This window comes from Plecotus auritus (genome assembly GCF_963455305.1).
Source record: "Plecotus auritus genome assembly, chromosome: 4".
Lineage (NCBI taxonomy): Eukaryota > Metazoa > Chordata > Mammalia > Chiroptera > Vespertilionidae > Plecotus > Plecotus auritus.
In genome coordinates this window covers 92,693,039-92,715,323 of record NC_137775.1, presented here as the reverse complement: position 1 = coordinate 92,715,323, position 22,285 = coordinate 92,693,039, and the positions used below count along the sequence as shown (strand labels likewise).

Sequence of the window (22,285 nt, the reverse complement as noted above, 5' to 3'; positions counted from 1 at the left end):
TCTGTGGTAATAATAAGAATCTCTGTCTGCCAAGATGATAGGTTGGTATTTTTGGACTCCAAGCCAAGAAAAAGCTAATTCTGGGGATAGAATGATCAAAGAATCAAGCACTAAAAATAATTGCTGAATCTTTTTTCGTTTTGGCCAGTTGTGGTCTGCTTGTCAATTTGTTGACAGGTCATCTGAACCATAGTTCTTACTATGGCTACTTGTAAGACAATTTAGAAGGTATTGGACCTTGAAACTTCCTTTCCTAAGTAGAGAACAAAACAATACAACTATGCTGAAGTGCTGAGGACATTTGTAGTAACTCCTAAACAGAGAGGCAAACTAAAGATTTTCAGTCATAGGCTTGGTGACAGCATTTGGAAAATAGAAGGGTTTGTGTGTGTTTCAGCCTAGAGGAAGAAGAGAGAGAGAGGTATATATATATACCCATGTGTTGTCATATAGCATGATTCTTCAGTTGATGGATGCCTGGGATGGATCATTAAGATGAAGAGACTAATTTACATTATAATCTTTTTAACAACTGAAAGAGAGAAGTCTGAGATTTGGTCTTTGACACTTTCTGGAAAGCACTGTTCAATCAAGCTGTCCTGGATGCTCTCCAGGTTACCTCCTAGACTTAACGTGGATGTTGGCTTCACTCCTGCAAGTGCTTTGTGCTGGCCCCAGAAAACGGACATTCTCATGTTTCCCATGGCAGCTGACTCGTTGGTGCCAGCTTCTATTTGCTTCCCCCTTTCTCCACATGCCTTGTGCAGCAAGGTTTTCACATTGCATCTACATTTTGGGGACAAATTACAGACTGGAACTAGAGATGCCTGTAGTGTAAGGAATTGGGCCACAGTTCCCAGAATGGGTTGTGTCTCATTTCTTTTCTAGATGTTAAACCCTGGTAGAAGTAAGGTGATACTTCAGAAGAGTTTCTGCTTACCTGGAAACAAAGAAGGAAAACTTAATTCTTTTTTACTTAAATACCAAGAGTAAAGATTGGCTCTTTTTATATTTTACTCTAATTGTATTAAGAGAGAAAAAATATTTCACTCTCTAAAGAAAACATCATAAGCATTGTAATGGTCTAAATAGAGGTACAGAGCTATGCAAAGAAAGCAGGAAGTGAAATATATTTCTAATTCCTGGAATCGAATCATCTCCTGGCTTCCAGATGTCAGGAATGGAGGACTTATTCTTTGGTAGACTCACTAGAAACTTCTGGCTCATAACATGAGTTTTAGATGTTAACTTAATCCAGTAATCCCCAAATTTGTCAAATGACAGATTACTAAAACAATGAGAAATTTATATCCCTTGGTTTATTTAGGAATCTTTAAGGTGCAGAGTTCAGAAAGATATTCCTCAGACCTAATTTCTAGTACTTAAGCCAATAGTTCTAAAATGCTATTTATTTGTGTCTGTAATTTTGTACATAATAATTCCAGCCTCATTGTTGCGGAATTATTTTTTCATGCATTTGAGTTTTGCTTGAAATTAAATGCTTCAGTTGTCATTGCATTTCAGCTAATTCATGGCCCTTTTATTGTGGTCATTTTTAGCACACTATAATAACCCACAAAGTGGGGGTGGGAGGCGATTAAGGTTTGGATTTTTTATTTGTTGCTAGAAGTTCTTTTATTCGTTTTTCCTTTTGACTGTAGTGATGACTTAGATATAGAAAGAGTGAATGGATGAGTGAATAATTGGTTTAATACATAGTTACTTCACTTCATGAATGCTTTTTTTTTGCAGGATAATTGTATATATTTTAATTGTATTGGTACATTGAACATGTCAGTGTCTGTATCATTGGACCAACAACATTTTTGGCTATTGAGTGCCTGATAATAATGTCTTGATTTTCCTTTGGGACTCAATTATATATATTTTCTCCTCAGCGGTAGGGGGAGTACAGGTGATCTAATCATTGATGTCATTGCAATTGTTATTTTTAAAAATAAATTTATGAAAAAGTGATTTGAATTTTGAGAAGTCTACATACCCCTGGGTTCTAGGTTGTTTATAATGTTGAAATTGATCTCTATAGACAAGACATACATAGTGTCTAGGCCTCTTACCTATCTCCTTCCTTTAATCTCTTTTCCTTCCCTTTTGGCCTTCCCAACCTGCTGACAGATATTTTCTGTCCTCTGTGGGCTGATGATATATTTGGTCTTACTGGAAGTGTTATCAAAATGCAAAGAATTCCTTGAGTAAAATTAGCCCACCAAAATGGCATTGATTATTAGGTGTTGTAGAACTATAGTGAAAATTAAAAATGTTTAATTTTTTTATTTCTGCAGGAAAGACAAAAATACTTTTCTGATTGTTAAAAATCCACAATGTACTCATAGTTGTACTGCTTTGTGTTCTCTATGAATCTGAGCAACAGATTGGAAACTTAAGTACGTCATTATCCTACAAAAGTCAGGAATTAAGAAAAAAACAGCCACAGGGAGCCCTCCCAAGAGAAACCCGATTGACTAGCCCTGGCAGACCACAGAAATATAAGAATCTCTCCCCTAACAATTGAAACGGGCCAACAGTAAAATAGCCTTAGTGTAACTAATTTAAAAACCATCCTGAGTTTGCTTTAGCCAGATGCCTAAGGAACTTGTCCTTAGAAACTCAGAGATGACCGTTTCTACCCGTGATATGACGCAAAGACCATCTACTAATATTTACCCCAGATCTTTTTTGTTGTAGAAGCATCTTCACTATCATATTTCATGAAAAAACGAGGGCATTGCGGCTTTGAAAGCCCTGCTCTTAGCTGCCCCGCCTTCCGCCCGTCTCCCTGCCCCGGAAGCCAGAGCTAGGGCAGAGGCAGGTGGGGCGGTACCGCTTTTGATTAGCGCTGCCACAGGGAAGCCCACACTGATTGGTTGGTGGGAGGGCCCCCCCAGGACCGCCATGCTAATTGGCTGCTACTCGGGCGACCTTGTTTCCGGTAGGTCGGCGGGCAACCCCGCCGCCGTCATGGCGACCGGCGACCGGGTGAGGGCGCCTCTTCTGTGGCCTGTGGAGGCCCGGTTGGCGGCGCTACTTCCCGACCTGCTGGTCTTCAGAAAGCCCCGGGCACCAGAACCCGAGCTGGCCACGGCCCAGGGCGTCCTCCTTGGCGTCCACGTGACGGGTGAGGGCGAGGGCAGGCCCGTCGCTCCCCAGCCCGCCCCAGCGGCGGCCGTTGGGCCTCAGCTCCCAGAGATGCTTTTCACTGCAGGCCGCCCGCGGGAAACTGCCCTTTCAGAGCAGGAGGACACCGTTAGGGATGATCTGGCTTAGCCCTTGGGTTCTCTTCAGAAAGGTCCGGGGCCACACGGCCGACTTTGAGACCAAGATCCTCCCAATACCGAGCATTTTCCAATAAGTACTTTTCCTCGTCCACTTACTGTATTCTCTCAGTTCATTCTTTGGGTCTACAAGTATGTGCCCGCCATCGTTCCAGGAGTTAGAGAACTAGCAGCTACATTAAGAGTTTGTCCATTTAACGGGTGTTAAGGGAGTGTATGTGTCATGGATATGAAGATGAGTGATTCAAGGAGTTCAAAATAAGAGTTCTCCATAAAGCATGAATCTGTTCCCCTTGTGCTGTCTCTGTCTCACATGGGGAGAAATCCTGTCGGTCCCTTAGCCAGGGGGCCTTAGAGAATGGTGGGAGATGGGGAGCTGGCTTCAGATGAAAAGGGGCTTGCGGGTGACTTCACCATCTGCAGCTCCTGGAGCAGTGGCCCCGGACTTCCCCAGAGGCAGCAGCCACCTGCCTGTCCCCCACCACCTTAAAGGATGATGGAATTGCTAAAGCCCAAGACATCTGCTTCCTTTACCCTGGTCTGATATGTGGAGGCAATAAAAGTTCAGCTAACTTAATAATTTCTGCTTTGTTGGTTAGGGTTTACAGCATTAATGGACAGGTTCAGCCTGACCTGCAAGTCGGAAGATGACCTGGACAAACTGGCCCACATTTTCAGTTATTACATTAGTGACATCATCGAGCGTGAGTGACCATTGTAGGGGAGTAAGGAGGAGTGGTCTGGGCTCCTGAGGGTTTGTAATAGAAGGGGTCCTGGGGTACTTTAAAAGGGACACTAAAGGATCATTCTTTCAGTGTTACTCATATTCTGACAAGCTAGATCTTGGTCTGTAGCTGCCATTCTGTCCAGTCTCACATCCTGTTGACTTAATGTTCAGAAACAGAAAAACAGCTAATTTTAACTTTGCATGTTTGTATTTTATTTCAAAATAAAGTATTCCTCAGGTTGTCTCTTCTAACAATGTAATGTGCCTCGTGTGTGCATATCAAATATAATTTAGAAAACACCTTCCCATGCCAGTAGTGCATTTTGGTCCTGTGAGGTAGGAATGAGTGTTTATTTTCTGCCATGTATTAAGCTCGTGCTTATTTGCCTAATTTGGAAAAGAAACTCATTTGTTCATTAACCATGTTTTTGAGTACCTACTCTGTGACATGCACTATAATAGGTGCAGAGGGTGCAAAACCCCGTTCTTCACCTTTCAGTCTGGTTAGGCCTACCCAACAGAAATTGCTCTGGCCCTATACCCTTTAGTACTTACATAACATTCCCATTCTTGAATGACAGTGCCCCATGTAGTTATGTCCATCATTCTGAGATTTACCAGAATACTAACTTTGTGCCACCTCCTTTAGAAATTATTTGACTCACCTCTAACCCCTGAGGAGCAAGTATTAAAGGTTTTTTATTTTTTCTCACCAAGTGTAAATGAAAGGGGGAGATAGAAGTTATGAATTAGGTAGGAATTGCAATGTCAGGAACTTCTGGGTACTAGAAATACAGGTAAATAAGACATAGTAACTGTCCTTGTGGAATTTCCATGTTAATGGGATGGACAAATAATGAACAATTATAGATTCTACAAAGGAAATAAATGGCTGTAGTGGTTAAAAAAAGAATTATAGGGTGAGAGTTTCTATATTAGGGTAGTCGGAGGTGGTGTTTAGGCTGAGAGGTAAATGATGAGAGGAACACCTTGTGAGGAGCCAAGTGTGAAGCATTTCAGACAGAAGAATGCCAAGTACAAAGTTTCTGAGATGGGAGAAAACTTGGCATATTCTGGGAAGTGAGAAGGCCAGTGTGGCTAGAGCCGGGGTGGGGAATATCTGTCCTATAGGCCATATAAGGCCCACGAAATCATTTGATCTGACCTGGCCAAGGCATTAGGGGTGAATTAATTAAAGCAGGCTAATTTTTAAGTTGATAATTTTGTATGGTCCACAAATGATGTTATAAATATCCAAATGGACCTTGGCAGAAAAAAGGTTCCCTGCCCTGGGCTAAAGCATAGCTAATGGAAGAAAAGTGGCTTGAGGTGAGGTTGGAGATCATCAAGCTGTATAGGCCATAGTAAGGAGTTTGGATTATACATGTTAGTACAAAGGGAAACTGTGGAAATGTTCTAGCAAGGGAGTATGATCTGATTTACATTTTTTTAAAGCTCATGTTAGCTGCCTCGGGGAGATTGGGTTATAGGGAGCTGAAGAAGGGTAGGTAGTAAGAATGGAAGCTGGAAGAGATCATTGGAACAGCTGTGAAAGATGATGGAGATTTGGTCTAGAGTAGTGGTTCTCAACCTTGGCAACATAGATAACCACTTGGGGAGTTTTTCAAAGTCCTGATGTCTGCATCAGTTAAATCAGACTATCTTGAGGTAGGCCCAGGAGTTGGAACTTTAAAAGTTTTACAGGTAATTCCATTGTGCAGTCAAGGTTGAAAACATTGGTCTCAAGATATGGCAGTGGAGTCATAGGGCGATGGATTGATTTTATATTTAGGGTTTCCCCCAAAAATGTATACACATACTTTGAATAATTATAAAGACCAATGTTATTAAAATACATTTCATTTTCAAAATTAAGCTGCCAGCTGTTAAAGTGTGTATACATTTTGGGGGGGACACCCTGTATATTTTGCAGGTTCAACATACAGGATTAGCTGATGTATTTTTTCTTTTTCTTTTTTAATACATTTTTATTGATTTCCAAGAGGAAGGGAGAGCAATAGAGAGATAGAAGCATCAGTGATGAGAGATAATCATTATTTGGCTGCCTACTGCACACCTCATACTGAGGACTGAGCCCACAACCCAGCATGTTCCCTGACTGGGAATCAAACTGTGACCTCCTGGTTCATAGGTCAATGCTCAACCACTGAGCCACACCAGCCAGGCTGATTATTTTTTCAGTGGGAAGTAGTGAGGAAAGGGACTCTCAAGTTTTCAGCTTTCATAACTGAATTGATGGTGGCATCACTTATCAAAATGGGAAAGTCTAAGCTTTGAGAAAGAAAATCAGGATTCTGTTTTGAATATATTGAGCTTGAAATGTCAAGTCATTCAAATAGAGAAATCAATGCATGAGTTGATGGGGAGAATATAAATAAAGAGGAAGAGCCTAAGACAAAGGCTTGAGGAACTCCAGGGGAGGATTATGATTAGGGAGAAAGAACCTACAAAAGAGTCTATTAGACAAGACAGTGAGGTGTAGGATATTGTGGTATTTATATAACCAAATGGGAAGTAGTGTCTCTAGAAAAAAAGGTGGTGGCTAGCTTGGTTGAAAATGAAAGGTGTCTAATACAGTGAGGTCAGAAAATACCGAATTTAGCAAGATGAATGCTGTTGATTATCTTGATAATTTTAGTGAAGTGACAGAGGAGGAAGTTAGATTGGAGTAAGCTGAGAAGAGAATGGTAGAGAAAAAATTTGAATGAATAGGATATGAGGAGAAAATTGTAATAGTATATAGTCAACTCTTGAGAAGTCAAAAATAGGTCAATTTTTTGTGTGTTTTTTAAAATATTTATAGGAATGATCCAATAAAAGATAAGGGAGAGAATGAAGTTCTTGAGAGGGTAAGCCGGGCTAGGGTCCAGAGGACAAATAAAGGGGTAGCTTTAAAGAGAACAGAAGTATTTCTGACATTTTAGAGAAGGTGATATAGGTAAAGGTAGCTTTGAGGAGAAGCTAGAAGGGAAGAAGAAGGAACCTAAGCCTTGAAATACACAAAAAGACCTGAAAAGATATAAAGAAAAACTCAGTAGGTCATTGTTTTGATCACATATGATTCTTCTATGATCTGGTATAGCTCTGATTTTGACTTATTTTCCTCTCTCCCTTACTCAATTTCAGATGTACTCTGTTTTGGAGGAGATATCCTAAATATCACAGGTATTTTTCAGTTTTTCTGAATATTTTAAGGACTAAGGGAGGAAGACTATATTTAGGTGGAATTTGGCATATATGTTTATTCAATATTGTTTGGTTATTTAATATGTGCTGGGCCTGGAGAAACAAAGATGAGAAAGACACCATCTCTGAGGGTCTCCCAGTCTAATGGGAAAGCCTTGCCCATATTAAGCTCACATTGCTTTACATTTTGCTTAGGTTGAATGACAGAAAAACAAGTGCCTGTAGAGTATTCGTGAGTAAACTAATGAGAAACTTGGTCATTAGTAGCAGAAACAAAATATAAGATCGGGAGGAGTAAAAAGTCTCCTATCTGGAGAACTCTTAGGATCATTAACAGCTTTATGCCACAGAGTTGAACTATCTTTTTATTTAAACTTAAACCAACCATAAAATTATATTTGAATATGAACCTACATTTTATGAAGTACCCCTCACCTTCTTTTGGTAAACCGGTGGAATAAAGATTACCAAAACTATCATTAAACTACCCCTAATCTATCTTTAAACCTTAGTAACGTTTCAGCTTCTACCTAGTCATGTTTGTTTATATGCTCAGTCGTTTTGAGGATCTAAAGCAATATTTTAAGCAAACATAATATATAGAGTCAAGGAACCTCGCCTGACACCTTGCATGATACCTTCTGCGTTATTGGGGTCTTTGTCCTGGTCAAGTGAGTCCAGATATTTGACCCCTGTCAGCCTATCGTTTGTCTCTGCAGGGAATGTCCTCCTGGCACTCTGGACAGTGGAACAGAATCAACTGAGTGACATCATTACCCTGGTGGCAAAATGCAGTCTGGAGATACAGGAGAAATTTGGGGTCTACCATACCAGAGAAGGCCAGGACCTGCAGCTAAAGATAGGTAGTAGCTACTAAAAGATATCCAATTGGAAAACAACAATCACACACACAAAAAAAAAAACTATAAAAATTTCAAAAGATAAATGACAAATTGGGTAAAAATATTTGCAACTTATGTAGACAAAGGATGAATTTTTTTTAACATAGAACACAGAGAAATAAAAAAACACATAGAAATAAAAAACTAACATTCTAAGGGAAAAATGGACATGAATAAATAGTACATAAACAAAGAAATACATAAGATGATCAACTTCATACTAAGAAAAATGCCAATTGAGATCATTGCTCATCTATAGATATACAAAAATTCAGATGCTAAACACACTATTGAGGCTATACCTTCTTATATGGTACTGGTAGGAATCAACAATGATACCTCTATGGAAGATGATTCAGTAATCTCAAGATTATAAATGCATTTATTCTTTTTTAAAATATATATTTTTATTGATTTTAGAGGAAGAGGAAGAGAGAGAAACATCAATGAGAGAGAAACATTGATCAGCTGCCTCCTGCATGCCCCCTACTGGGGATTGAGCCCTCAACCCTGGCATGTTCCCTGACTGGGAATGGAACCAGCAACCTTTTGGTGCATGGGACAACACTCAACCAACTGAGCCACACCAGCCAGGCAAATATATTTACTCTTTATCCCAGCAATCCTACTTCTGAACATTTATTCTATAGGAATACCTGAGGATACATGAAATGTCATATGTATAAGATTATTGATTACAATATGGTTTATAATAAAAGGTTGAAAACAATCCATCTGTAGGAGACTGATTAAGCACTAAATATGTCTACTCAATGAGATTCTCTGAAACTTAAAAAAATATGTTCTGATATAGCAATATCTCCAAAATATATATGAGAACAAGTAGTATTTTGTATGAATTTACTACAACTTGTTTCTCCATTCAGTTTTTTTAAAGTTATGGCTAAGAAGAATTCAGAGCCAAGACTCAAATTATAAGAGAAAGTTTATTTAGAAAGTCACAGAGGTAGAAGAAGTGAGCTATAGAAGAAATGGGCTCAGGAAACAAGTTATAGCAAAAGGGCCCTTGGAGATTAAGGGGGAGAGAGAGATGCTCCTTGAAAGATGAAAGACAAAGAAGAGGTTCATGCAAGCTCCAGCAGGGAAGAGAGAGCCCTGGGGACAGAAGGGGGTGGGGAAAGGTACAAGTGTGCTTCATAGAGCCGCTATCTACTCACTTTTGATGGATAATTGAGTGCTCAATTTTTGGCTATTACAAATAAAGCTATTATGAACATCTGTGTACAAGTCTTTGTGTGGACATACATATTCATTTCTCTTGGGTAAATATCTAGGAGTAGAAGGCCTGGGTCATATGGTAGATGTATGTTTACCTTTTTAAGAAATTGCTAATCTTGTCCTGACTGGGTAGCTCAGTTGGTTAGAGCTGACATGCCAATGTTGCAGGTTCAATCCCAGGTCAGGGCACAACAAGAATCAAACAGTGAATGAATAAATAAGTGAAACAACAAACTGATTCTCTCTCTCTCTCTCTCTCTCTCTCTCTCTCGTCAATCAATAAATAAAAAGGAAATTGCTAATCTTTTTTCCAAAGTGATCATACTGTTTTACTTTCCCTCTAGCAGTGAATGAAGGTTCCAATTTTTTCACGCCCTTGTCATTGTCTGTTTGAAGAACTTTAACATTTCTCATAGTATGAATTTTCTGGAGATGTGTTTCCCGTGTTTGTATGTCTGGAAAACTCTTTATTTAAATCTTTTTTTAAAGGTATTTTCAATAGTATAAATTTCTAGATTGACAGGGATTTTTTTCTCTCTTACATTAAAGCTGTTGCTCTATCTTCTAGCTTGTGATGTTTCCAACAAGAAATCTGCCTTCATCATTATTTCTTTGTATATAATGTGTCTTTTTATTTTTTCTTCTGGCTGTTTTTTGTGTTTTTTTTTTTTTGGTGTTTTTTTTTTAATTTCATAGAGGAAGGGAAAGGGAGAGAGAGAAACACCAATGATGAGAGAGAATGATGGATCGGCTGCCCCTGCACACCTCTTACCAGGCATCGAGCCCACATCCCTGGGCACGTACCTTGACTGGGAATCTAACTGTGACCTCCTGGCTCCTAGGTCGATGCTCAACCATGAGCCATGACCGGTCGGGCTTTTCTGACAGCTTTTAAGATTTTTTTATTTATTACTGATTTTAGGTCATCTTATGATGTGCCTTGGTATTTTTTAGTGTTTTGTTTTTCTTCTTACTTGTGCTTATGGTTCATTGAGGTTCTTTGATCTCTAGGATTTTAGTTGTTATCAAATTTAGAAAATATTCTGCCTTTATTTCTTCAATTTTTTTCTGTTTCCCTCTTCTTCTGTCCAATTACAACATGCTATACACTGCTTGAAATTGTCCCATGACTCACTGGTGCTGTGTTCAGTTTTTCTTTTCTTTTTTCCCTGTCTTTCATTTGGATAGTTTCTGTTGCTGTTTATTCAGATTTACAAATCTTTTTGCAATTACCTTTATTCCTGCCTTGTGTATTTTTTATCTCAAGCCTTGTAGTTTTTATCCTTGGATGTTTGATTTAGGTCCTTTTTTTATCTTCCATGTCTCTATTTGTTCAGCCTATTCTCTAGGTTCTTAAATATATGGAATGTAGTTATAGCTCTTTTTATATTCTTGTCTACTAATTTTCGTTTGTGTTATTCTGGGTTATGTTTGATTGATAGATTTTTTTTCTCACTGTGGATCATATTATCCAAAAAGTTGCATGTCTGGTAACTTGGATTATACCTTGCATTGTGAATTATACCTTGTTGAGTGCTAGATCTATAAAATATTGCCATAATATTCTTGAACTTCATTCTGAGATGTGGGTAGCTTGATCCTTTCAGGTTTCACTTTTAAACTTTGTTGGATGGGACCAGAGTTGTGTTTAGTCTAGGGCTAGTTTGGCCCCATTCCTGAGGCAAGCCCCTTCAATGTCCAGAGAATTACTAAGTTTGACACTCTGGCCAGTGGGAACAGGAACTATTCCCAGCCCTGTGTGATATCGGGGATTGTTCCTTCTAATCTTTTCAGGTGATTCTTTCCCAGGCCTCAGGTGGTTTCTTCACATTGATGTACTTACTAGTACTCAGCTAAAAGCTCGAGGGACCCTGTACAGATTGCTGGAGTTCTTCATCAGTAGTCACAGTGCCCATTACCTTTAGCCACCTGGCCCTACTCAGACTCCTAGCTTTGTCTCCAACTCAGGGAGTCTTCTGGGCTGCACCTGGGTTTCCACTCCCTGAGATGTGTCCTGGAAACTTGACAGTAGTTGGGGTATCAGAGGGTTCATCTTGTTTTCCCATTTCTCAGGCATCATTGTTTTCCTACCTGATATCCCAGTATCTTGAAAATTATGTTGTGTATTTTTTCCAATTTATTAGTTCTGAACATTGTGATAAATTCACTACATGTTTTCCATCTTGGCCAAAAGCACATGTCTCTGCCATTTTCCCCTTGTTTTTAGTTGGATTAGGTGACTTAGCCCATGTCTGTTAAAATATTGATTATTCATCAGCCCTGGTTACATGTGAGGAGGGATGGTATGGTCACTGTGACAGCAGTGTCTGAGCGTAACCATTAGGTCTCTGCCAGTAGGCCCTAGTTGTCCATTAGAAGAGCAATTTAGAGACAAGACTCTTAGAAGCCTAGGATCTCTTGTTTCTTTCCCCATACACCTCTGAGTTGTTTGAGTGTCTGTCTCTAGTTGTGTTTGAGACAGAAAGAAATCTGAGGCAAGGTATTATTTTTCAAGTTGAGCTCACCTAATATTTCTGCAACTATGGGCAATAACAAGATTGGCATGATGCAGAGAGCAGTGTGACGATTCCAGACCCCTCCCTTTGTATATTCAATTGAGTTTGGCTATTCACCACTTGTCTCCTTTTTTCTGGATAGGTCTGTCTGCAGGTCGGATTTCCCAGGTTATTGTTGGAGATGAGCAACGACAGTACCTCTTGGTGATTGGGCGGGATGTAGATGATGTCCAGTTAGCTCAGCGTTTGGCTCAGGCAAATGAGATTGTCTTGTCCTGGAACTGCTGGACACTGTGTGAGCAGTACATGTTTGAAGTGGAAATCATGAAGGAGGATGAAGCTGTGAAGGTAGGAAGCTGGCACCATCCATTGCACATTCTGCAAAGGCCTTTCTACTGCACATGGCAGGCAGTGCTCTGGTGGTGGTCACATATTGCCTAACCAAAACAACCATCATTGCAACTCTATTTTGGAGGGAGGTGGGTGATATTTCCCCAGAAAGATAGATGATGTTCCGCAGAACATTAAGGCTAAAAGGATAAATAATAAACAAAGGAGAGGGCATCCTCAGCCCCTATGTTAAGGAACCAAAGGTAATTCAGTTGATGGGTGGGCACAGAATTGAGCAGTTTTCTTTCTATAGTTAAGAGATATGCGGATCACTGACCCATTTGATTTTGATGAGCATTTTGACAAGTGCCTCAATTATCTGCCACTTTACCGGACAAGTGCTAGTAAGTTACTTTGTTCTTTCTACCCAAGCCCAAAATTTTATAGATTAATTTTCAACATGGCTGGAGACATTTCATTTGTTTTCCTTTTCTCAGATACTCTAAGAACTGCCCTGGAATTGGATCCAGACTCTGCACTTGAGCAAACTCTGCGGAAGCACATAATGAAAAACCTTTTGAAGAAGGTTATTTTCTAGTTCTTGAGTCATCGTGTAGACTGTGCATGTGTTTGTGTAGACAGTGTACATTTATATGTGATGTCATATTTGCACTGATTCAGTTTGTCTCCTGCACCAATTACTGTGATGACTTATCTTATAATTTTAACTAGATTTCTCAATCCTAGAAAGTAAAAACCATATTTGTTTTTCAGTTTGTTCCTCAAGAAACTAATATACTGTATAGCAGGGTATAGAGTAAGTATATACTTGGTTAATTAATATGTGTTGGCTAAGTGTGTATATATAAACATATGTAATGATTAATGGAATTGGAAATATCAAACTAACTCTTAGAAAATATAAAAGCTTAACAAGTTTCAGCAGTGAATTAGGTTTGAAGTCAAACCGTTTTCATTCCAAGTGTACTGGTTTGTATATCTTATATATCTCTCAAACCTGAATTTTCTTTTAAGATTTGGTCTGATACCCTTAACTTATTTTGTCCTACTCCCCACAGAATGTAGAATTAAAATTCCTAAACATGATACTGGCAGTTGACAATACAGGCAGGGTAACTCACTGTCTTTGTAGATTGACGAAGGCCAACCTACGGAGTATATATCTGAATTTCGTACCGTGACTATGGTTTTGGTCAGCCTAGAATTTCACAAGACAGGATGGATGTTGCATTTGTGTCATCTTATCCAGGAGGCTGCATTATACATCTCCACAGTCATAGAGAAAGGGGGTGGCCAGCTGAGCCAGATCTTTATGTTTGAGAAAGTAAGTACAAGGGAACCTGAGCCATAAGCATTAGAGGTGAGTGAAAAATAATAGTCTTGTATGACCAGTTTGCCTCTCACATAACACAGGCATAAGTTATATTCCCTGCTACTGATTTTGCAACAAGCTATTTTACGTTAAAACTTCAACTAATAATAGTCAAAGAATGGAATGTTCTAGTTAATTGTCAGAGAAATCAAGGGTTACTCTCTATATCCTTTTTTATTCATTTCTTGTTGAAAAATCCTTGTGAAAGCATAAAGAATCTTCTTCTGACTCTACTAGTAGAGTAGATGTAATCAGATCTTTCTTAGATAATTAGGGAGCTTGAAAAAGAGTTGTTTCAATACTTGACATTATAGGTGAAGAAAATGGGACCACATAGATTTAGCTCAAAGTATGCACTAGAGATTGAATTTTTGAAGTTCTTGCCATTAAATTTTCTTATGTTTTAAATTTTAATTCTTTGAATAGTTAGTTAAATTAGGATTTTATTTCTTCTTAAAATCTCCATGTTGGTGTGGCTTAGAGCATTCATTTCAGGAATCTTATAGAATCCTATATTCCTAACAGAAGACCAGAAAAGACCTGGCTTTATTCAGGGAAGTTGGTTCATTTGCGGCAAGCCACATTCCTTCCCCAGTTAAACTCTCTTTTCTTTCTTGTTCTGTCCCAGGGGTGCATGTTCCTCTGTGTGTTTGGCCTTCCTGGGGATAAGAAGCCAGATGAGTGTGCACATGCCCTGGAAAGCTCTGTCAGCATCTTCAACTTCTGCTGGGAGAATCTTACTGAGACCAAGTGAGGAGGAAGGTGGGGCAGAGAGGAGCTCCTCAGGCCCCAGGGGGCTCTTCGGGCATGGTAGGAGGCTGTGACAAGTAGCAGGGTTTGAGGACATCCACAATCTTCCTAAAGGGGAGGGAACATGCTAAGGGAAGTCAGAAAACAAAATCTATTAAGAAATCACTAGTTACAGAACAGTGTCCTAGATACCCAGAGTAAATGAAGATACATTTCCATCCAGTGGGGTGGGAGAGGGGAAGGAACAGAATGCACATAGCAAGATTGAAGAACACTGCAAAGGAACAAGCAAATGTGTACATTAGTATAATACAAATAGTATATATGTATGTGGAGAGAATGCAGAACAAAGATTGTCTGTCTACCTACTAGGGAGGGGAAGGAATCACAGCTGGTTAATGCTCTTCTTCTGGCTTTCACTCTTGGTCTTTCCCAGACCCATTAAGTTTTCTAGAATTCACTCTGATATGATCACCCTCCTCTACATTCACCTCACCTTCCCACCTTCTATAAACTCCTAGTCCTAATTAATAGAAAATTCTATTTTCCCACTAGTTGCACTATGACAAGGTTAGTTGGAATTTTTCAAATGACATCTTTTTCCCACTAGAAAACTATGGGGAAAGTGTATACATGAATGAATTTGAAAAATAGTTATATCTAATGTTAGCATTGAGTCAAAGATTGTTTGCTTGCCATACTTAATCAAGGTAAATAAAATTATGTTACATATTTATATAATGCTTTAAATTTTATAGAATACTGTAATATATGATACCAGTGTGAAAATTTTTCTCTGTCTTTATACATGAGGAAACTAAGACCACAGAAGAGAAATTATTAGCATATAGCAGAGCTGGTAATGAAACCCAGATCTTCTGTCCTCAAATTCTGTCATTTTCATTACCCCACAACTGCCTCTTATAAAATATAAATACTCTCCAAAAAATATATTACTAATGTGATATAATTGTAGAGGCATACTCATAGAATGTTAGTACTGAAATTTACATTATCTAATCCAACTCCTTATTTTACAGATAAAAAAGATGCTACAGTTGCTTCTTATATACTCAGACTCTTAGCCCATGACCAGATATGTGTTGGCACTTCTTTTAGGCATGGTGGGGTCTACAGATACTTCTACAGCCTCCTTTCAAATCTTATCTCCACTATGGGTGTGCTGGGCCATCTCATCATTGCTGGTCTGTTCTGCTCTTGAATTTTGCATTGACCTATATATTTATATATTGAAGAAAGAACATATTCTTCATCAAGGAAGAACATTTTTTAACATAACTTTATTTCAGAGAGAAAGGAAGAGGGAGAGAGATACAGAAACATCAATGATGAGAGAGAATCATTGATCTGCTGCCTCCTGCACACCGCCTACTGAGAATCCAGCCTGCAACCTGAGCATGTGCCCTGACCAGGAATTTAACCATGACTTCCTGTTTCATAAGTCGATGCTCAACCACTGAGCCACACCTGCAGGGCAAAAACATTTTTAATAGAGAAGGAAGGAACATGGACTGCCAGGAAGAACAAGGGGGATCATAAAGTACAATAGAAAGAAATAAGAAGTAACCAAGGGAGAAAAGTGTTATTTGTTTAATTATCATTGTCTTGTTAATAGCTGAGTTTCTTGCATGCATAACTATATTCATTCAACAAGCATTGGTTGAACACGACTATGAGTCATTCATTGTGCTAGGTTTGATGGACATAAAGAGAAATAAGGCACTACCTCAGCTAAGTAAACCATTCTCCTTAATACAATGAAATTTAACTGTAGGAATAAAATGCTGTAGGAGCTGCAACAAAGTGCTATGGAAAGAAATAGTTAATTCTCACCAGAGATTCCAGAGAAGTCACAACTATAGAAATAAGTTTGAGCCAGATTGGGAATAAAAGGAGTTTAGTATGTGGAGAAAGTGGGGAAAGGCATTTTAAACAAAAGAAGCATGATGAAATATTATAAGGTTTTTATCTTGTTATGACTGCAGAACCAACTGCCTGGTTCTTGTCTTGAGTGTCTCTTTTATTTGCCCTGGGAAGTTGGCCCAGTGAATGAATGGTAAGAGTCTTCAAATCTGTCATTCCGGTAAATTCTGCAAGAGAATTTTAATGTCTCAGGAGACAATAATGTTAGGATTGTTGTTACAATTCATGTCCTATGAACAACTGAAAATTATTTATTTGTATATTTAACTTAAAACTATGCTCACTGCACTCTCTTTCTCCATCCACATATCTTGTTACTTCTCACAGGAAATTTTTACGTCAGTCAAGTAAATCTACTTATTCTCTGTTCATTGCCACCTTTGAATCTTTGCTCGCCTAGAAGAGTATATGCCCTCCCTTAAAATAATTCATATTTCCAGTACTTTTCCATCCATGGACTAGGCAGGACCACTTCTCCCTTCACCTTTCCCTACTCTTGAACTATTACACTCTAGCCTTCTTGAACTATTTAGTTTTGCAGAAGCACACCAGATTCTTCAAAGTCTATGCCTTTCCCACTAGACAGAATGCTGCTGTCCCATTTTGGCAGTACTTCAACTTTCAAGATCCAATCATATGTCCTCTCCTTTATGAAATACTTTTTTTTTACTCTCCAGTTAATGCTTCCTTCTGTTTGCTCTGTTAATTTGCTGTATTGATCTCTAATATGTAGTATTTGTCTTTTTTAATTATGTCTTTTCTCCTTCCTCAATCCCTGTCACTCTACTCCTCAGATTGAACTTCTCCAGGGAAGGGTATTCTTGAACAAGTTCATATTGCATAAACACCCAGCCCAATGCTTGGTACTGTACATACTCCTCAATGCCTATTAAATGGATGAATGTATACATGTATGAATGAATGAAAAAAATATTACTTATTTTTTAAAATGTTTATCCCAAAGTCTAATTTGCTTCAGGAAGCCTTCCGTCAGCAGCCTGATGTTTTGGTTATTCCTTTACTCTGACATTCTAGCATTATTTGATCCATTAACCCAGTTCTGACATCAGTTGATCTATTTAACTTTCAGGTTTTATCTGAGGCAGTGTGGTATAGTGGAAATAATATTGGTCTAGGAGTCAGAAGGCCTGGGTTCTCATTCTAATTCTACTGGTGACTTTTGCAGTGTAACTCTGGGAAGGTGAATTAACTTTTAGTTGTTGTTGTTGGTGGTGGTGGTGGTGGTCAAATGGGGTCCAAATATCTGCCCTATATACTTCACATGTTTGTTGTTAATTATCCCTTAAAGGATCAGACAAGGTAATCAATTTGAAAGAACTTCAAAAAGCATATATAAAGTATCTGACAGATATAAAGTATTTTAGCCATTTTACTAATAATTACTCCCCAACTAAAACTCCTGGAGTAGGGGGATCCATTCTGTTCCTTTTGGTTATTTCTCTAATATTCATTATTTTATACCCATCATGTGATGTAGACTGACAGCAGCCTCTGGCCTTTTTCATTCTGAACTCTAAAACTATCTTCTGGATCTGAGTAATGGCCAATCTAGTGCCTGACCTGGAGGCTTCTGACTGTGTTGTTGCTTTTCTGATCCCCAGGCTTGTTTCCATCAGTATCACCAATGGACCAGTATTCTGTGGCGTGGTTGGGGCAGTAGCAAGACATGAATTTACAGGTAGAATAGGACACTGGACTGTTAGTTCTCTGACTTAGGGGGTAAAGATGGAGGAGGTGATCCAAAAACTCTGCATCCTTTTTTTTTCTTTTTTTTTCTGTCTCCTTGACACAGTTATTGGCCCGAAAGTGAGCCTTGTGGCCAGAATGATAACTGCTTATCCAGGTTTGGTGTCTTGTGATGAGGTAACATATCTAAGATCCATGCTACCTGCTTACAACTTCAAGAAACTCCCAGAGAAAATGATGAAAAATATCTCCAACCCTGGGAAGACGTATGAATATCTTGGGCATAGAAGATGTATGTGAGTGTCATTATGTAATAGTTCATTCCCATCTCTTTTACAGAATTAGGGCATAGGAGTAATCAGTGTTTGATTGTATGACATTAGAAAGAAAGATGCTTCTAGTACCGACCTGCTGAAATAAGAGACATAAGAGAAGGGCTTTGTTTCTGAGATCCTCAGCTTTTATGTTGAGCTCTTCGCTAATTCCTCAGTGAACTTGTTATCCAACAGGAAGAGAATAGCAATAGGTCATTAATCTAGGTGTTATTTTTTCTTTCTGTACTTCATACTTCCCTGAACCTAGAACAATCAATAATACTTCTTTCTCCCTTCTGCCAAATTTTTAAAAAATGCTTTTTTACGTAACTCTGTATCTCTTGAGTTATCTGAAAATACTTATGTCTGAGGACAATTTTTCCTCTATTAATTGGAGGTATATCATCTATCTATCCCAATCTATTTTTAATAGACACATTTCCCTTTGTCTTTTGTCCTAGCATGTTTGGGAAGAGACATTTGATCAGAGTGAGAAATAAAAATCACCCTTTGTTAGGTGAGTTTTCTATCTTAAATTGTATATTTTTCAGCTATAGACGGTGATTGTGATTAAAAATTTTTCAAGATTAAATGCTTCTAAGATGCATCAGAAATAGAAAGCAGCCTTCTTAGTGCCTTTATGTTCGTTTTGAAGAGGACTTGCCATTTCTTTTCCATATTGAGTGTTTAAATTTCAGGGGGAGTCCTATCGCTTTGCCTGAGAAGTACCAACATTTAGTAAGAATCTGTGTAAGTCAGAGTTCAGCTGTTGAGATCTGACCAGCTTGTTGTGGCTCACCTTTAGAGGGAAATTCTTCATCCTTAGACAGTGAAGATAGCACCAAGACTATTGCCACTTACACTGTAAATTCTCTATCTTTATATGTCTTTTATCTGTGTATATTAGATAGTTCATTATCTTTACATAGCAATGATGGACTTTTATTAAAAATTGTTATTATAGAAATTTTTACAAAATCTAAGACATATCCATGTGGTACCTAATTGTCCAGAATGTCATTACTTAGACTCTGGAGCAAACCACCATGCCCAGCACACATCTGTAGAGGCCAAAGTTCATTTTCTGGTAAGATATGTGAAGCTTCACCAAAGAATGGGATTCTGCCAAGAATTCTGGGGAAGAAACGGCATTCTGAGACTTATTTTGCAAATTAATTCAAATAAATTGAGTCTACTAAAAAGCACAGGAGTGTTAGGTGCTCCCTGTCTCTCTACAGACCGGGAGAAAGAACTAGAAGCCTTCCAAATGGCACAGCAGGGATGTTTGCACCAGAAGAAGGGACAAGCAGTTCTGTATGAAGGTGGAAAGGGCTATGGAAAAAGTCAGCTGTTGGCTGAAATAAACTTGCTGGCTCAGAAAGAAGAACACAGGTAAAGACACCTGCTTCTGACCTGATGTGTACTTCTCTTGGGGCTCCTTTCCTTTGTTGGTGAGACTCTTGTGTCATTAGATTCCACATCCTTGGGCTGGTAGAGAGACTAACCTCTCCATGGGTCAATGGCCTCCCTGTGACCATAGTAACATTCCCCAGGGTGTTGTCCTTGAAGCTGAAGGAAGCAGATTCCAAGCAACACTTCTATGCCATCCAGACCCTCATGGCCATCTTCTTTGAGATTGATACATGCCCAGCCTTTTACCGGCAAGAGTGCCTGCATAAACAGCTTTGTGGCAAAGTGGAGGAACCACTTCACTGCCTTTTTAATGACCTCTTCTTTGTAAAGGTAAGGAATGCAGTGGCTTTCTGAATTGGATTACGGATGTTATATATATATATACTAGAGGCCCGGTACATGAATTCATGCACCAGTGGGGTCCCTCTGCCTGGCCTGCGGGATTGGGCTGAAAATGGCTCTCTTGCATCCCACGAGGGGTCCCGGATTGCGAGAGGGCACAGGCCAGGCTGAAGGACTGCACAGGTGTATGTTTGGGGCTGGGGCAGGTGCGGGAGGTTGGCCAGCCAGGGAGGGACTGTGAGAGGGCTCCAAGGTGTGTCAGGCCCATCTGGCTCAGTCCTGATCAGCCGGACCCCAGCAGCAAGCTAACCAACTGGTCGGAGCATCTGCCCTCTGGTGGTCAGTGCACGTCATAGCGACTGGTCAACCAGTCGACTTTCTGCCCCCTGGTGGTCAGTGCATGTCATAGAGAGCAGTTGAGAGGCCTTAGCATATCATTAGCATATTACACTTTGATTGGTTGAGTGGCCAACCAGACTACCAGACACTTAGCATATTAGGCTTTTATTATATTGGATATGGGCTAAGAACACATAGTTAGCAACGGTGGAGGTGAGGTTTGAAACCCTTTTAACAGCAAGACCCAGGCTTTCTCCTTTTTGAGGAGAGTGAATTCTGGGATTGACACTGACACTTGCTAGTTGTATGTCCTGGCACAAATCACTTAGGCTCACTGAGCTTCAGTTTTTTTACCTGTGAAAATGAGTTCCGTACTTATAGGGTTTTTGCATGGATTTTAAAGGAGATGGTATATAAGAGGTTGCATTGTAAATGTGAAAGTGCTAAATCCATCAAGATGATCCTGACCAGTTGAGCATTCCCAGCAATTGTCTCCATGTCTTCTCTAGTCAGTTTGCAAGTATTGCTCTTTAAGCCTATCTTTCTTTTCCCTGGCCATGGAGGATGTCACTTGAACCAGCATATGAATCTCAAAGGCTTCCAGTGGACCAGGGTGCATGTAGTACCCAATAGAGAGTAGGCTAAGAATTCCCTGGTCCACAATTCCATTTTTTCATCCTCCATCACTTTTTCTAATCTACCCAGCCTTCAAGGTGTTATATTTAATGGAAAATAGAGAAAACTAAAATCTGTTCAATCCCTCAGCATAGCCCTGTCTTAAGACAGGCCTTGCCTAGGGCTCTGGCTCTGGCCATGCCAAAGTGATTAAGGAGTAACCCCACTTTGGTCCTCAGGTCCATGGTAACTAATGTGCCTTAGCCTTGCACAGGGAACAATGTTAGGTGATGTCTGTTGCAGTTGTTTCTGACAAGTCTCATGCACACATTCAACCTGGTATACTTGGAATAACTGGAGTACTGGAGCTGTCCAAAGTGACATTACTAGTCCGACCTATCATTTATTCCTTAGTCATGACCCTTTAAGAGTTTGCTGGAGTCTGGTATGGAAAGGCGATATCTCTCTCTAACTACCAATATGTACCCTCTGAACTATATATTGGTGTTTGTAACACTATACCCAATACTGTATAAACCCATTCTCACTCAAAAATAGAATAATTTTTTATTCCATTTTGAGAATCTGTATATTTTTATTAGATTGTCATTTTGAATGCTAATATATGAATAATTTTTCTGCTCAGTTTCCCTTATCCTTCGAAGTTTCACACATGGATGACCTGACCAGACAAAAGAAGATTAAAGAGTGTTTTTTTCAAGTGCTACAGGAGGTGGGTACTTTTGCTACATACCATTAACTCCCAATATGTGGAGATGGCTTATGCTCATTTTAATCTAGCCACCTCACACCTTGATTTAGGCATTTCTTGGCCTGCCTATTTGTTGATATCTTCATTGTATCTATTTTTAACTTTGAATCCATCATATAGCACAGCACACAATAAAGGTCTTTGCTTTTTTTCTTATCCTGTTTCTTAATGAAATTTTAACAACTTGATTTAAAACAGTGGGTTGTAAATGCAGGTGGATAGATATTAAAAATACAGATACTTGGACCCCCTCCCAGAATTATAGGATCTATAAGAGCTGAACTGTGATATAGCTATTCTGGAAAGCAATCTAGAAGTAACAAGTCAAATTTTAAGAACATGCATTCTCTAGACCCAGCAATTCCACTCCTGGATTTATATCCCAAGGAGTCTGTTTATTGCATTGTTTGTTTGTAGAGGCTAAGGAGACATTGGCATGAACTCATACCCTGTTTCCCCGAAAATAAGATAGTGTCTTATAT

The 22,285-nt window shown here is 39.2% G+C and overlaps 1 protein-coding gene across 1 annotated transcript in view; it reads left to right on the top strand.

Moving 5' to 3' along the window:
• Positions 1 to 2,979: 2,979 nt before the first annotated feature.
• Positions 2,980 to 22,285, top strand: part of LOC308246399 (adenylate cyclase type 10-like) — a gene marked incomplete at its 5' end in the record, with an annotated part of 42,724 nt that continues 23,418 nt past the window's right edge. Inside the window, 15 exons of the mRNA XM_080664597.1 lie at positions 2,980 to 3,136; positions 3,893 to 3,997; positions 7,168 to 7,206; positions 7,947 to 8,090; positions 12,027 to 12,232; positions 12,528 to 12,618; positions 12,712 to 12,800; positions 13,368 to 13,559; positions 14,236 to 14,357; positions 17,924 to 18,000; positions 18,115 to 18,304; positions 18,784 to 18,839; positions 19,561 to 19,714; positions 19,876 to 20,065; positions 21,678 to 21,764. Of these exons, the coding sequence (XP_080520723.1) occupies positions 2,980 to 3,136; positions 3,893 to 3,997; positions 7,168 to 7,206; positions 7,947 to 8,090; positions 12,027 to 12,232; positions 12,528 to 12,618; positions 12,712 to 12,800; positions 13,368 to 13,559; positions 14,236 to 14,357; positions 17,924 to 18,000; positions 18,115 to 18,304; positions 18,784 to 18,839; positions 19,561 to 19,714; positions 19,876 to 20,065; positions 21,678 to 21,764 (1,899 nt within the window). The remainder of the gene's footprint in view (positions 3,137 to 3,892; positions 3,998 to 7,167; positions 7,207 to 7,946; positions 8,091 to 12,026; positions 12,233 to 12,527; positions 12,619 to 12,711; positions 12,801 to 13,367; positions 13,560 to 14,235; positions 14,358 to 17,923; positions 18,001 to 18,114; positions 18,305 to 18,783; positions 18,840 to 19,560; positions 19,715 to 19,875; positions 20,066 to 21,677; positions 21,765 to 22,285) is intronic.